Source organism: Clupea harengus, chromosome 14, assembly GCF_900700415.2.
Source record: "Clupea harengus chromosome 14, Ch_v2.0.2, whole genome shotgun sequence".
Lineage (NCBI taxonomy): Eukaryota > Metazoa > Chordata > Actinopteri > Clupeiformes > Clupeidae > Clupea > Clupea harengus.
This window is the reverse complement of record NC_045165.1, coordinates 14,325,039-14,340,483: the sequence shown is the minus strand read 5'-3', so window position 1 is coordinate 14,340,483 and position 15,445 is coordinate 14,325,039. Positions and strand designations below refer to the sequence as shown.

Here is a 15,445-nt window from a genome sequence, read left to right as displayed (position 1 = left end):
GTAAAGCTTGTTTGCTTTGCCACAATTCAATCCACCCAGGCGGGATTACTACATTTCTTCCAATGAAATACCCTTGCCTCATGGTTTAAATCAAGGATAAGCAAATTAAGGAGCTTTGTCATTCGTCTTTATGAGGCCAAGGAGGGAGATTAGAGGGCCGTGGCTTCCTCAGATTGCCTTCTCTTCGGCTCCCAAAGCAAGCACAGCACTAACTGACACGTTACTGGTCTCTAAAGTAGCACAGTCAATACAGTGTGCTTAGCTGAAGACTCCGAGTGGCAGAACCTGGCTCGTGGACTCTGCCCCTGCCTTAACCTCATATAAAGGACAGGGGCTAGGTTGGGGGTCTGTTTATCCAGACGTACGGCAGTTTGTTTAAAGACCTGATCTTCCTTTCCTGTTGAAATCTCAAGTCATTAAAGTATTTGGCATTGTTTTTTTTTTGTCTTCACAGCCCGTTCTGGAGTCTTAAACAGAGAAAGACAAAGTTGTGCCATGTAAGAAGCTACCTTATGGATCACTAACAGAGAGCCGCCGGTTGGCAACTTCTATCACAATGACATGCTCTCAAGGGGGATGACAATGGCCAAAGAGCGGCCATCGATGTCATATGTCCTTGGAGATGAAGGATGTCCTTGTAGGTGAAAGCAATGTTTACATGTAAGAAAAATCTGAGCAATTTTAACGTGTTTTGTTTTTCTTGAGAACACTGATGCTATGGATTACAGGTATGGGCAGTGTGTACAGTGTACTTAGTGCAATTACATCACAACCTCAACACAGAGTGATTTCAAATCTTTAATAATAATTTATATATTGGTCCATGACAACTTAAATATCTTGTACAGTGTTTTAACCAGGGAGTAATTACAACATAGATATACAAGCGCTCATAATTCATAATTTTTTTCAAACTAAAAGTAAGTAAATTTGGCAGCTCAAGTGTCACAAAAAAATCTGTCATCACCTCCAAGACACACACACACCGCTAGCTTAATATGAGCGCCTTTCTCATTTTATTTGGCCATAAAAAAAGGCTGGAAATGTATTTTTAACCAACAGAGTTGAGGGTAGGAGTTCACAAGAAGGCCACAGGTTGTAAACGGCGACCACCATTTTAACCCTGAGGAAATGACTTGTGTCAAGCTGTGTTCAAAACCACACAGTGTGCCTTTCATACGATTATCAAATTTCCATGGGTTTTCCATGGGTTTTCTGGACAAACGCAAGTATTGGAAAATACAAAGAAAAGAAAAGAAGGGGGAAAATCAGCAAAATGACTACGTAAATGGCCATTAACCTACATTTAAACCTGCCAGATGAGTTACAATGAATTACTGTAAGATCTTTGATGTTCATAATTTATGATTAATGAAGGCTTTAATTCTTAGTCATGAACTTAAGACACTAATTGTGTGCTGTGCGCTGCACTGCGTGATGGCTGTAAAGTTCAAACCCCATGAGGAGCCAGTGTGTGTTCCTTAGAGTAATATGACAGACGACACAGCAGACAGTGAGCATGCCGCATGTGTTGACCAGCTTCATCTCCAGAAATAAAGAAGAGGTCAAACCCTGCCTTGATGCTGGATGAGACTGTTCTTGCTGTGTGGAGTTGATCAAAAACACAAAGCACAAAGTCATTTCCACGGTAACGGAACGGAGCAACGTCTACACGGGGACAGCAAGGCTGCTACATGTGCATGGTAAACTTTCAACATCAGAGTAAAAAACTTTTAAAGTGCACCCTTGATATTTCAGAGACCCTGTTACAGTGTGCTGTACTACTTAGTTCAGTGTAATATACTGAGCACACTGGTACTTTAAAATGGCATAAAACTAATATTAGACTTAAGAGTTCCTAACATAAAACTACTGTGTTACGCTGTACTTAATGGTATAGTTACAATGTAACAGGATCTTTGTAGTATTCAGTGTTGCCACGAAAAAAGGATTTATGTTGAATCAATGTTGAATGTTCCGTACTGTCCATAGCAGCGTTATAGCTCCTTGAGGTCACCACGGAGCCACTCGGTGACCATGTCCGCCATACGTTTCCCTGCATCCAGCACAAACGCGTGGCGAAGTCCCTTCTCACAGAGGCGAATGTCACCGGTTGGGAAGTCTCTTTTTATGTCGTGGTAATACTGGACGGGACACCAATGATCCGTCGCTCCGTAGTAGAACACAAGCTAGAGGGTGGACAGGAGAAAAGAGGCCATTTAGTCTTTAGACAAGCGTGTCGATAAGGGGTTTGCTGGAAGATGAATGGTAGGAAGAAAAGAAAAGGAAGAGGCCAAATTGGAGATCAAACTGTTGTGATCACAGTGATTAAAAACCATTTCCAGATTAAGCTGTGAGAAAATGTTATAGTCTTCCACATTACGCATGTTTATATTTGTACTCCACTGTGGTTTCATCTTACCAGCGGGTCCAGCATCTTATGATTAATATCCCGATCTTCGGTTTGATTAGATATCAGTGTCCATGTGTGGAAGTCAGACAGCTCCAAACTCACAGTACAGTTAAACAAGCCATCAAGATGAGATTCAACAGTAGAATCCATTTCATCTTTCATCTTAACGCCGTTAACATATTAAACAGGAAATAAGTTTGCGACCGTCTTTAATTGCTAACGTACTGCATTGTGCCTTCTAAAACGATGACTCCAGTTATCGTCTGGTGTTATGCCGTAGTCACAGCAGCTCCTAACAGGTGGCTGTAGGAAGAGGCTGTTTATATAATAATCAACACCTCCACATGGGTCCCAGAGCAGCATGGATCATGGTAAACATATACAAAATTACATTAGCAGAGAGCCCTGCCTGGTCACTGCCAAGTCTGCAAACTAAACCCATAGTCTTCATGTTTTGGCAGCTATCTGGTCTTTTTCATTGTGCTCCCCACCGCCCCCCTTCCCGTCCTCATCTACTGAAAATGAGTGCACCCTCAAGTTTTTCGTTGACGGGTTGAAGTTAGCCAGGGAGACGGCACGCATCAATAGGAAAGGCTGCCATGCTATCACCTTTTTAAGCGACGACAGATCAAGTCCACAGGCCATCAACAGCTACCCCCGCCACACCCTCCGCCCTTTCCCCCGCTTGCGTGCGCGGCTTCTGCTTAGCATCAGACACAGGGCGTTACACGCAAGCCACGGCGAGAGAGAGAGAAAGAGAAAAGAACAAAAAAAACGCACTCTGCGTTTCCCAGCACTTCTCTCGGAAAGAGTGGAACAAGGGGGAAGACTGGTGCAGGCAGAGGGTTGTGGTGTGTGTGTGTATGTGTGTGTGTGTGTGTGTGTGTGTGTGTGTGTGTGTACCCGTGTGTGTGTACCCGTGTGTGTGTGTGCATGTGTGTGTGACATAGGGCCTTCACGTGGAGCTGTCGGAGATGATAGGTTTCTCCTGACGTAGCCTCCGGCTCGTTATCAGCTCCCGGTAGGGAGGTCAGCGAGGTCGTTGGCTCCACTGGAACATCTTCAGTGAGTGCCAGGTTCCCTTTGATCACGACCGGTATGCACACCGACAGCCCTCGCTTCTTTTTAGGGGCAACTTTAGGTCCGTTTCCGGTTTTTCCTCAGCTTTCATATTGTGTGTGTGTGTGTGTGTGTGTGTGTGTGTGTGTGTGTGTGTGTGTGTGTATCTGGCCTGTGTAAATGCCAGCGTGGTTCGCATGTCCTCAGTGTCTGGTGTGCATCTACATGTTTGATCTCTAAGTTTCGGTTGTGTGAAATTCGTAACATGGAAAGATTAGTGTCAGACGATGTAAAGTCAAAGAACATATAAGGATGTGTGGATGTTTCTCTGTCCCCCCCCATTAAACTGAGAGATGAGATGGACAGATGGTATTTTGACCTCTCCAGCTTTTTTACAGTCACTAGACCTACAACAGGACTAGAGAGGAAAGAACATTTTAAAAAGTAGTTTCAAATGTAGCAATGCAAATGTGATGGAATGTTTGTTACCTTGTTAAGGTTCTGCCGGATAGTTGCGTTGTCTCTCTCCAGCACCATCCTCATCTCTTGGCTGCCCATGTACATTGCATTAGCTGAAAATAGACAAAAAACAACAGTGTTTCATCTACGCACAACAAAATCAATTACAGTATTTCTGCCACTACTACATCTTCCCCTTTGCCAGCTTTGTGCCCCATTATGGACAACCCTCCATCTGGGCAATGTCTCCACACGCCACACACTCTGCCAGCGATTACCCTCCATGTCACCCCTTTGATGCCCGACTCAAGAACACTGTGAGCTCTCCTTAGCTCCAGGAATTGGCCATTATTGGTTCCCACCAATCGGAATGTTCCCAATACATCTAAACTCCCTTCTGTGGACGCCAGTAGTTTCAGCACATGCTCACTGGGTGTTGGTTCATTTCAAGTATGCTATTATTCAGGTCATAAATATAGAGACGAGTGCACTGGCCTTGAATGTAGCACTAAAGAATGGTGTTCATGTTCACTCCAATCTTCTACATTTCTATGATTCAAAAACATGCAGCAGAACAACACCCTTCCACCCTCTAACGGTCCAACTCGAAAATTAAACGTATTGTTTAACTTAGTAATTAATTAGTCCTTTGTTCCCCTGTACTTTGAGTTCAGGGAACTGAGTGAGACTCCCAGTAGGGAGCTCTCCTGATACATTAAGGCTACATATATGTTGCATTTTTCTGCGCTTGAATTCGTAATTAAAATCAGAATGCGTCTGAATCAACAGGAAATGGTACTGTATCTCCCAGACGAGGAGATTTTTTTTTCCGTCTGTGACCCTAGTTTGACACCGCGACCCGCTAATCTGGCAAGCGCTTGAATAAAACAACAAGACTAGGACACGAACATGGCTGAGATTTAGAATTAATGGTTGACAACACAAAAAAAATGGAAAACTTGAAGAGAAAAGGCAAATATCCCTCCCATGAGAGAGGAGTAACCTTGTGATTCCTTTGATCCCACGTTCCATCAGATCAGTGAGTCAGTATGTTCTCTTTTTTTATTAAAACCGTTAGCGGATGCACACATTTTCGAGCTCTCTTTTTTTTCTCCTGTGCAAGAGAGAACATAGCTCGCTGCCATTTCCATTTGCGCTGTGGCAGCCTGAACATAAGGCAGAATCCCTGTTCAGCCACAATGCGCACAGCCCACAGCTATGGGGCTCGTGACAAGATGACCCCAGAAACATCTTCAAGCCAAAGATGGGATGGATGCGAGGGTCTATCATTCACCGCAGCCTTGCATTCCGCTCCATATGGCCTGCATATTACACTGTCCTCCATGGATGGGTCTGGTGTGGTCTGGTCTGGTCTATCTTCTAGCTCCTGCCGGAGATTGTTAACATAGTCTCCCAAAGCGATGAAGAGTGGTGAGGAGGAGAAAGAGGGAGGGTGTCGGAGGTGAAGATTTTTTTTTTGTGGGGTGGGGGGGGGGGGGGCGTGTTTTGCTTCTCAGATTACTGGCTTTGTGGGATCGGGCGGAGAGGAAACAAGGGTCCTCTTGCACATCCGCGTCGGACCCCTTCCAAAAATGTATCATAATCTGCACGCTGTGTCACTACATAGCTGCGAGACGGCTGTTCAAAAGGTTTGAGGTCGAAAGAAAGGAGAGGAACAAAGAAAGTCAGAGAAATCAGTCTTCTCTTCATTCTTTTTCTAATCTAAAGCCCCAGAGGCGCTGAAGTGAGGAGGGTACTGATTTAAACCGCGAGGGCAGTCAGTGTGTAAAAAAAAGGGGGGGGTGGTGGGGGGGCTGTTGTACATCACATCGGTAATCCTTTCAGAACGTTTCCTACTTCTTGGGAGACGTCAGCAGAGAGTTCAGTGACACAGTGTTCTCCGGAGATCTGGGTATTCGGGGTGGGGTAAAGAGTTGAAAAAAGGAGTGGTGGTTGGCATAAGATCTGTGATTTATAGCACAGGGTACTGGATGAATATGGGCTTTGTATGGCCATATGTACATACTTCTAAATGGCTAAATGTGGGCATATGTGTGTGCGTGCGTGTATGTAGAGGTCAAAGACAGCTCTGAAAATGGAAACTCTACAGATGTGAGTCACACAGACAAAATACGGAGAGTTTGCTAGAAATCACGCAACTCTTGACACAAGTTCTGTTTTCTCCTAGAGTAGATGTCAGACCGGCCAATGGGTAAATATTTAAAATCACACTTCCACCTATAGTGAATTCAGAAAGTTTTCAGAGCCCTTCACTTTTTTCACAATTTGTTATGTTGCAGCCTTATGCCAAAATCATTTCAATGATTTTTTCCCCCTCAATCAATCTACTCTCAAAATGAAGAACAGCAGGTGCTGTCAGTTTAGATGGGGACTGTCAGTGGACAGCCATTTTCAGGTCTTAACAGAGATGTTCGATTGAGTTCAAGTCGGGGCCCTGGCTGGTCCACTCAAGGACATTCACATAAGCCACTCCTGCATTGTCTTGGCTGTGTGCTTAGGGTCATTGTCCTGTTGGAAGGTGAATCTTCGGCCTAGTCTTATGAACCTGGACTAGGTTTTCAATAAGGATATCTCTGTACTTGGCTTCGTTCAGCTTTCCCTCAACCCTGACCAGTTCCTGCCGCTGAAAAATACAATCGGGCAGGTGATGAGCGGTGCCTGGTTCCCCCCAAGAATTGAGGCCAAACTGTTCAATCTTGGTTTCATCAGACCAGAGAATCTTGTTTATCACAGTCTGAGAGCCAGCTTTCCTCTGTCTTTCACCGAGGAGAGGCTTCCGTCTGGCCACTCTGCCATAAAACCCAGATCTGTGGAGTGCTTTGCCCCGCATGGTCAGCTGTGAGACCTATAGACAGGTGTGTGTCTTTACGAATCATGTCCAATTCATTTAATTAATCACACGTGGACTCCAATCAAGGTGTAAAAAAAAAATCTCAGAAACGATCAAGTGAAATGGTGGCCGCTAAGATAAATGTCGTAGCAAAAGATCTGAATACTTATGTCAATGTGATATTTCAGTTTCCCATTTGAATAAATTCACAAAAAACTCCTGTTTTTGCTTTGTCATTTTGGGGCAGAATGACGAGGGGGAAATTAATTGAATACATTTTAGCATAAGGCTGCAACATAACAAAATGTGATACAAAAGTGAAGGCTGAATGCACTGTCAATGTGTGAGACATGGTTTCCAAGCAATCGCCATCCCACGAGTGTGACACACCATTTTAATGTTGTGATGGAAGAGGAGAAGAGAGAATGTTGGAGGATCCTGAAAGCAGTTAGTCTCTCCCCTCCACCCTCTGTCTCACACATACACTTACTGACACACACACACACACCCACAGACACTCACACACACCACCCACAGACACTCACTCTTACAAACACAGGCAATAATAATAACACACAAATTCCAGAGAATCGTCTCTCTTGCCGTTCCGAAGCTCACCCACATGGTCTCATCTTGCATCTTACGTGTCTGTGCTCAGTTTGAGCCCGGCATGGTTTTGTTTTTCTGCTACCTGACTGGCTTTGGCCAGCTGCACTCGCATGCGTGATGCTGTTTTTCAGCGGAGACAAAGCACGCCCGGCTGGAAATTACAGGGACAGAAGCACACGCTAGCAGAGCTGAGTGACTCTTCAGCCCTCGGTTGAGAGGGGGGATTCATGTAGGGGCCATTACTAAAGTGTCCATTCAGAAGCCAAAAAAAAGGTGTACAATATGAAACATCACTCTCTTTATTTCTAATGCATGCAAACACATTACTACACTGTCAGACAGAAACACACAGACAAACTGGTATCAGTGGTATGCAGGGACACAATACACACACCTGATTTTTAGGGTCTGATACCATTCAAGAGGAAAGTCAGGAGAGCAAAAGCCATGATGGCCCATAACAAGTACTAGTATGAATTGCACACACCACGTCCTGCCTAAAATACATACATACTCTCTCAGGTGAGCTACACATACAAATCACAAATGCATGCCTCATCCAGAACCACATGTGAAACGTGGCATCAGACAGTTCCAGAAAAAGAAAACTATTAGAAATACCGACTTTGAACAGAAACAAGCCACGTATTACTTCTCTCACGGAGTAACCCTAAAAAGGGGGCTTCTGGGGGGGATTAATGAGGCCTGCTGATATCGTCAGCAAACAAGGCTCCCATGTCTAATTTTAACACACTGCCATAAGAGTGTGACCTTATGTCCTTCTGGTCTAACTCTCATGACTGTAACTCAGACCCCAAATTAGTCAGAGTCGGGAGGAGTAAAAAAAAAAAAACAAGGATGGCATAGGAAAAATACAGTCATCCACGAAGGAGTAACAGAGTCATACAAACAGAGAGTGGTATATGCTCAGTTCCAGTAAAAAAAAAGAGAGAGAGAGAGATTCACCCGAGGAGACACATGAGCAAGCAGGAAACCTTGAGAAGGAAGAGTGGGGATCATTGATGGAGAGAGTGAAACCGATGGATACCAGTGTGTGAGGGTAACCGAGAGAGGCAGGTCCTGAGGACAGGCCGGGTAGAGAGGATGACTGCACAGCACCACGATCTAACAAGGGGTGATTTCTCAGACATCCACTGCTCTGTATCACTTATCTCCGAGGGGGGATTGGAGAAGAGAGGGACGGGGAGGCACGAGAAAGTGGTGGTAGAGAGTGGATTTGTGTACATGTGTGTGTGTGTGTGTGTGGGGGGGGGATGAGGGGCAAGACATTCCAACCCAATTTACACATCCTCACACATGTGCCTGGTTAGCTGCTGACTGAACGCACAGAGGATAGAGTGGGGTGTGGGTGTGGGTGTGTGTGTGTGTGTGTTGGGCGGGGGGGAGGGGGAGGGGGTGATCAGTAAATGCTGTGCACTGGGGTTTCCTCTCCTACTGTCTCAGGTACTTAAAAGCCCTGAGCGGGCCAAGATCACTCACTGGGCCTCTCTGCTACTTGGGTCCAACAGGGCAGTGTGTTTGTGTATGAATATGTGTGTGTGTGTGTGTGTGTGTATGAATATATATATGTGTGTGTGTGTGTGTGTATGCATATATGTGTGTGTGTGTGTGTGTGTGTGTGTGTGTTTGTGTTTGTGTGCATAAATATGTGTGTGTGTGTGTGTATGTATTGGGATAATCAGGATATGGAGTGGGAAGGCAGGCAAATACTTACATACACTACCACTCTTCTTTTTATTAGTATGATTGCGCCACTCACAGTACACAGTATAATTATGTGATTGCGCAAGAAACTTTGGAAGGAAGGAGCAACTTTTAGCATTAAAAACTACCATTGCTACCATTACCATTGTGCTATTGTTTAGCACGAACTCAACAATAACAATCTGAGGGGAGTAAGAATGCCATTATTATAATTTTTGGTTAAATCACCTGTAAGCACACAGCCTTTCAAAAAAATATTTTTGGAGGTGCTGAGGTACTGTGGAAGGAAAAGACACAGTGTTTGTGGCGAAGAGCTCTTAACATTGTTGCGACAGAGGAATTAAAAGCTTTCTTAACTTTAATGTAGTGTGGTTACTAAACTTCTATAAGTTTGGAGCGACACTGTTTGTTTCTTTTGAAAGTCAATGGCCTATATCATGCATATGGATGAGAAAGGTGTTAATCATAGGTAAGTCCCCGTTCCCTACTGTCAAAGATAGAAGATGGAATACTGGAATAATACAATATGGAATTAACACAAAATGACCAATACAAGTTGTCAATCCATAGCATGTGATTCATTCTAATGATAATACAGAGAAAAAAGTTTTAAAAAGAAGTTAGCTCACGTATACAAAATTAGTTGCTTTGGTCTGATATTAATTCGTAGAGAGAATGAATGTTTTGTTTTTTCAAACTACAGAAGACGACAGAAGAACAACAACAAAGCTGTGAGATTAGATGGTAGCCTACTGTACAGTGTTAATTTCGTTGACGAAAACTATGACGAAAAATATTCGTTAACGACCTTTTTCCCGTGACTAAGACGAGACTAAGACGTGACGAAAACGGATCTTTATTAATAAAAACTATGACTAAATCTATTTTAACTTTCGTTGACGAGACGAGACGAGACGAAATGTTGGTGGTTGACTAAGTCACAATTGTTTTTTTTTCTAAACTTGTATGCACATCATTGGTTGAATGTTGCCCGGTCCTGTATCTATGCCTCCTCCACTCTCTGAGATGGCCAGACATGCAAGTGACGCCCTAAGGCTAACGTTATGATGGCTGAAGTTCAAGCACTCGGTACTGGAAGACAAATAAGAATAGATATCTGGACAGTCTTTAATTATAACTTGACAGAAAATAAAACACAATGCACCGCAATAACCGGAGAGAAACCTTGTGGCTTCAAAATAGGTGGGAAGAACACAACAAGAGGCACCTGAAAGCGCACAAGACAACCCTGCCATTTATGCCAAGGTAAATTAGCTAGTAACTGTCAATGATAATTAGCTAATGTTAACTAGTTATTCGAATATATTAGCCAACGTTAAGTTAACTTCAAAGGGGCAGTCGAGTGTATAGGTTGTGTCAGCTTGGATAACTAGCTAGTCATTTTCGATTGAAACCTCCCGTTTGGCTTGGCAAATGAGTTCCCAAAACTTTTAGCTAGCTAACGTTGGCTAACTATGAGGTAGCATAGCTAAGTTATACTAGCTATCGATAACTAGCTAGTAAACACATTGCAGAATGGACTATAGGACAGGCCACGCATGACATTAATCAAGAAAAAATAAATTAATATGTGATTGGTTTACATATCCTTGTCTATTTGGGCAATTGTTATTATCATTGGCACTATTTTCAACTCTCAAAATATCCGTCTAGCTGAATACTGTATGTTGGTTATCAGATTGCACAGCAATTCATATGGAGGATATGTGGTTGATTTAACTAAGGCCAGGTAGGCATAGTAGTTGTATTGTGTTATCAGATCATTTGAATCTTCAAAATCTAGACTTGATATTCTCTTATATTTTAATGATAATACTGTTAATTAAGTATTGCCTTAAAATTATTAATTACATTGAATTCATTGGAATTCAGCTGTAGGCATAGGAGATCTGTATCTTAGAGACTAATTGCATCCACAGTTTAAGTACTGCAAGCTTGACTATTATGCAGTTGTAGACACAACACAGGGGGTCCCTGGGCCTGAGAAGGGATGGAAAGGAGTTTAATGTGACTATAAGATGGACTTAATTTTTAGTTTAATGTGACTAAAACTAGACTAAAATGTAATGAGACTTCGTCGACTAAAACTAGACTAAAATGTTCTGAGTTTTCGTCGACGAAAACTAGACTAAAACTAAGCAGAATAAAAATGACTAAAAGTGACTAAAACTAATATGCATTTCCGTCTAAAGACTAAGACTAAATCTAAAATAGCTGCCAAAATTAACACTGCTACTGTACAAACAGAAGGAACACGCAAAGTGAAATACTACTACAGCCATCAAAAAGTTGAACTCCTTCAATACAAATAAACGAAAATGAGGTGCAGTGCAAACTGCCAGGTAAAGCATGAATAGGTCTCCCTCTCTCTTTAGCTGTTTTCAGACTGTTTTCGCCTGAGGTAGAATCAACCCAGACCACAATCTGAATCACAACAGGCTGTTGAGCAATCACACTTCGCACGTTCTTGCAGAAAGGCTTCTTTAATGTCTTCTTCTTTTTCTCTATTCCACCCGTTGTTTGAGACTACTTCTGCTCCTAGCACTTTTGAGATATCGACACCGCTCTAACTCTGACACGTCCAACCTGATCCATCCATCCGAATTTTACGATTGCTTGTTTAGGTATATAGTGTATACTGCAATAGGTGTCTCCTTCTCTTCTCCAGATAGTTTCCAGTCAAGGCCATTAGCCCTCTACTGATACCTTTCAATACTACAATGATAGGGTCATAAATGCTAGATGGCCATTTATTTGTTCATATGGATTGAGCTTTTATGCTGATAACATACCCAAGACCTTAAAGAATCACCTCAAGTGACCAAAACAGTTTGTCACTGTGGTTTAGTAAAAAACTACTTTTCACAGTATGATTATTTGATTTGATTATTTTTACAGAAAAATACAAATATGACATGCATACTACTCAAATATTATTGTACCTACACTTGTGCAGAATTAAAACAAATACATTTGACCTTGGAACCATTGTTTAAAGTTGCTTACATTTTCAAAAATATCACAGCATGTCAGAACCACAAAAGTGCCCGAATCGGCCCCCTGACTTCTGGGGGTTTAAACAGGAGTTTATTTGCTAGATAACACGTTAGCTGCTAACTGTTCCGGTTTCCATGTAGCCTTATAATATTGTGGTCATCACCCATCTGAAAACCTGAATATGCTCTGTGGGGCTTCGTTATTAGTTATAGATGAGAGATGTGGAAAAAGCTGTGACTCCTGTAAACAAAAAGGCATGCAACTGCTGATAATCTTAGAATATAATAGGCCACTATTATATAGGCCAACTGTGTAGCAAGAATACTATGACAAAAAGATTAAGAAAGTGAAGGCAGGTGACTTTGTTATGTGTGTTAGCTCACTATTAACACTGTTTAATTGTTGCAATTTCCCTGTAGCCTAACAATACTGCGATCATCACCCATCTATCTTCAAACCACACATGTGCACACACATACTTTGTTTAACAGCATGTTCCAGAATACACCAACAGATTGCTCTCACACCTACATAAAATGTATCGATGAACCAAAAGCAGCTGTGTTTTGGAGACACAGAGAATGCCCATTGATGTGAGACGTGTACACCCTTATCCCTGCATAGGACATGCTGACTGATGTTGAGTGACTATGGTAATATAATGACTACAGATGTCTCTATTCATCGATATATGTGCGTTCTTGTGTAGTTTGTTCAATACAATCGTGTCACAATTTCCTGTGCACTGCTTCAGTTCCCTCTCATCTCTAGTTCTATTGTTTTATTTCTTGTTGTTCCGATATAAAGCATTTACAAGCCTGTAATAATCGACACAAAAGCATGGGAACCCAGTGACACCACAAGATAGGACTGGGCACTTAGTGTCAATGGCTGTAAAAGTGTGGCAAAATGGAAATGAAAGTGTTTTGTTTATAAGTTAAAGTTTTGTTTAAAAAAGGCCGAGCGTGGGGTTAAAATGCACTGGAAAGTAGTGTGAGGGACACTATCATCATGGGTACAAGGTGTCTAAAACAATAAAGTGGCTTCAAATGAAGTCAAATCTTTCCATAATTGCTCATCCTGCAACAATGCATCAATGTGTTTCTATTTAGGCTTTATTTTTTGTGAGAGAAGGGTCTACTTAATGAGACAGTTGTGTTTGTCTGTTCATTTCAATAACACATCCCTTCAAACCCTCAGACAGCCACAATAAAAGCCTGAATCTCTCTCCACTGATTGTATTGCGCGGTGGGTGGCCACTCCCTCGTGGTCCCTCCACACTGAAAACAAGCTGTCCGCAATAACAATGAGCGCCGCGCTAACGCTATGAGTCGCTATGTTGTCGCTATGTTGGCCGCGTCGTTCATCATGTTCTTCTTTAGCCGACGACAGCCGATCCACTAATGATGAATCTACAGCCGGTGATGTCAAACGTTTCGCCCCGGTGCAATGCTATCCAATGCTATCGGTGTCATACTAAGGGGGAGTTTTGTTCACGGATCACAGGACACACAAAGGCAGTTTTGAACACAGCGTGAATAAAAGTACAGTATTCTCCTCTCCCTCTCTGGACGGATGCCGTCTTGTAGCGGGTCTAACGCATCCCGTCCCGGGGTGCCTTTGTGGGCCCGTAAAAAACCTCTGAAACAGACATAAAGCCATACAACATATCTAAACAAATACCTTGCCCCCCAGATATGAGGTCATGCACAGACAACAGTCCAATATTCTCCAATATACTCACGGGGGGAAGAAACGAAGGGAGGAAACAGTGGTGTGTTAAATCAGGAATTTGTGTGGTCGACTTTGATATGACATTCTAGAAATGACTTCTCAACAGCGACCATATTTCAATCATTATATCTGCTTTCTTTTGATGATTTTATTCCCCCCCAGTGTTTTTCCAGAGAGGTCTTGAATTGAGTGGTTTGATTTTATACAACCGTTGCGTGCTTCGGTCCCTGTACCTTTTGCTGAGGAGCAAGCAAAACAAAGCGTCTGTCCAATATGGCAAATAGATCCAGAGTATACGCTAAACCAAAAGGTATGCTATGTAACCCCAGGACTGAATTGAAGTCTATTCCTTCATGCATCCGCTACACCTACTGATTCTTTCCAAGTCTACCAATATTACTATACCACCTATAAAACATCCTGAACTGCTAAATAATCAGACAACTATGTAGATAGACCAGTAGCTACTTACACTACATAACTCTATACACAGATAAATGGAGAATGCTGCGCATTTGACTGTAGTTTCATATGATCCCCCCCACTGCATTGTGCACTTCATTGTTGATGTGTGTGTGTGTCTGTTTCTTTCTTTCATGGGCTATCTGGTTACTTATTGTGCAACTACCGCTGTCTGAAGCTCCTAGCCCATATGCTTCTCCCCATGCTCACACGGAGGAGACGTCCCACTGGGCCCCGGATGCTTCTGCAGCCTCCCGAGCCCGAGTCCAGCACTGCAAGAGTGAGCCACTCTCTCTCTGAGGGGCTCTACACAGGCAGATGCTCTCAGGTCCATCCAAGATGTGAGAGCCACTGCTGACAGACAAGTTGGCTCAGAATTTTACAAAGAGAATATGCTGGTCGCCGGAGGTATAACTTCTTACACTCCCCCCACCACAAACATATTTTGACTGCAAGTGAGCATACTGCATGTTGGAGTTACCATTTAGTCATCATCTTATCGAGTCCATCATGGTTTACCACAGATGTGGATCTGCAAAGTTTTGTTGTCCACTTCAAAAAAACGGATAATGGCAGCCATTTTTGCCAACATTTTAGGAACAACAGTGACATTATCTGATTCAGTCGTAAATTGCGGTTCACCGCTGGTCTGGTAGGGCGATTGGTGAAAGCTACGGATGTTTGAAATCTATTTGGAAATGGGGGTAATGGTGACCAAAGGCCTTTTTACCAATCATTGCGCTGTCAGGGGACGTCTGAAACAGTTATCACTCACTCACTCGTGGCAGGCCGGGTATGTTCCTGGAGGTCTTGTGGTGGCAGGCTGTCTGGATCGGGACCATGGGTTTCCACGTTTGGATTAGAGGCCTGGGCCCAGATGAGTAGGGGCTAAATGGGAGCATGTTTTTTTTGTTAACACTTTATTACAATCCTGCCCTGCGTGTCTTCATTGGTGATCTCACGAGCGCTTGTGCCAGCTCAGTATACTTGCATGTGAGAGTAGCCTGGGCGTACTGCCTTGGCCAGCCTTTGAGGATAAGGAATGATCTGCTTCTGTCTTGAGTACATTAGAACAAAATAAAAGAGAACACACACACACACACACAGACAAAAAT

General features: G+C 43.0%; 1 protein-coding gene across 2 annotated transcripts in view; it reads right to left on the bottom strand.

The window, feature by feature from the left end:
* Window positions 1-785: 785 nt before the first annotated feature.
* The window catches only part of ldah (lipid droplet associated hydrolase), a 64,628-nt gene continuing 49,968 nt past the window's right edge, over window positions 786-15,445 (bottom strand). The window contains exons 6-7 of one of the 2 annotated variants that reach the window (XM_012836722.2): window positions 3,962-4,044; window positions 786-2,189 (exon numbers count right to left, since the gene is read on the bottom strand). In XM_012836722.2, the coding sequence (XP_012692176.1) occupies window positions 1,998-2,189; window positions 3,962-4,044 (275 nt within the window). In that variant the 3' untranslated portion in view covers window positions 786-1,997. Of the gene's footprint in view, window positions 2,190-3,961; window positions 4,045-11,375; window positions 15,388-15,445 lie in introns of those variants that run through there. The other variant, XM_031579869.1, reaches the window with a different exon arrangement.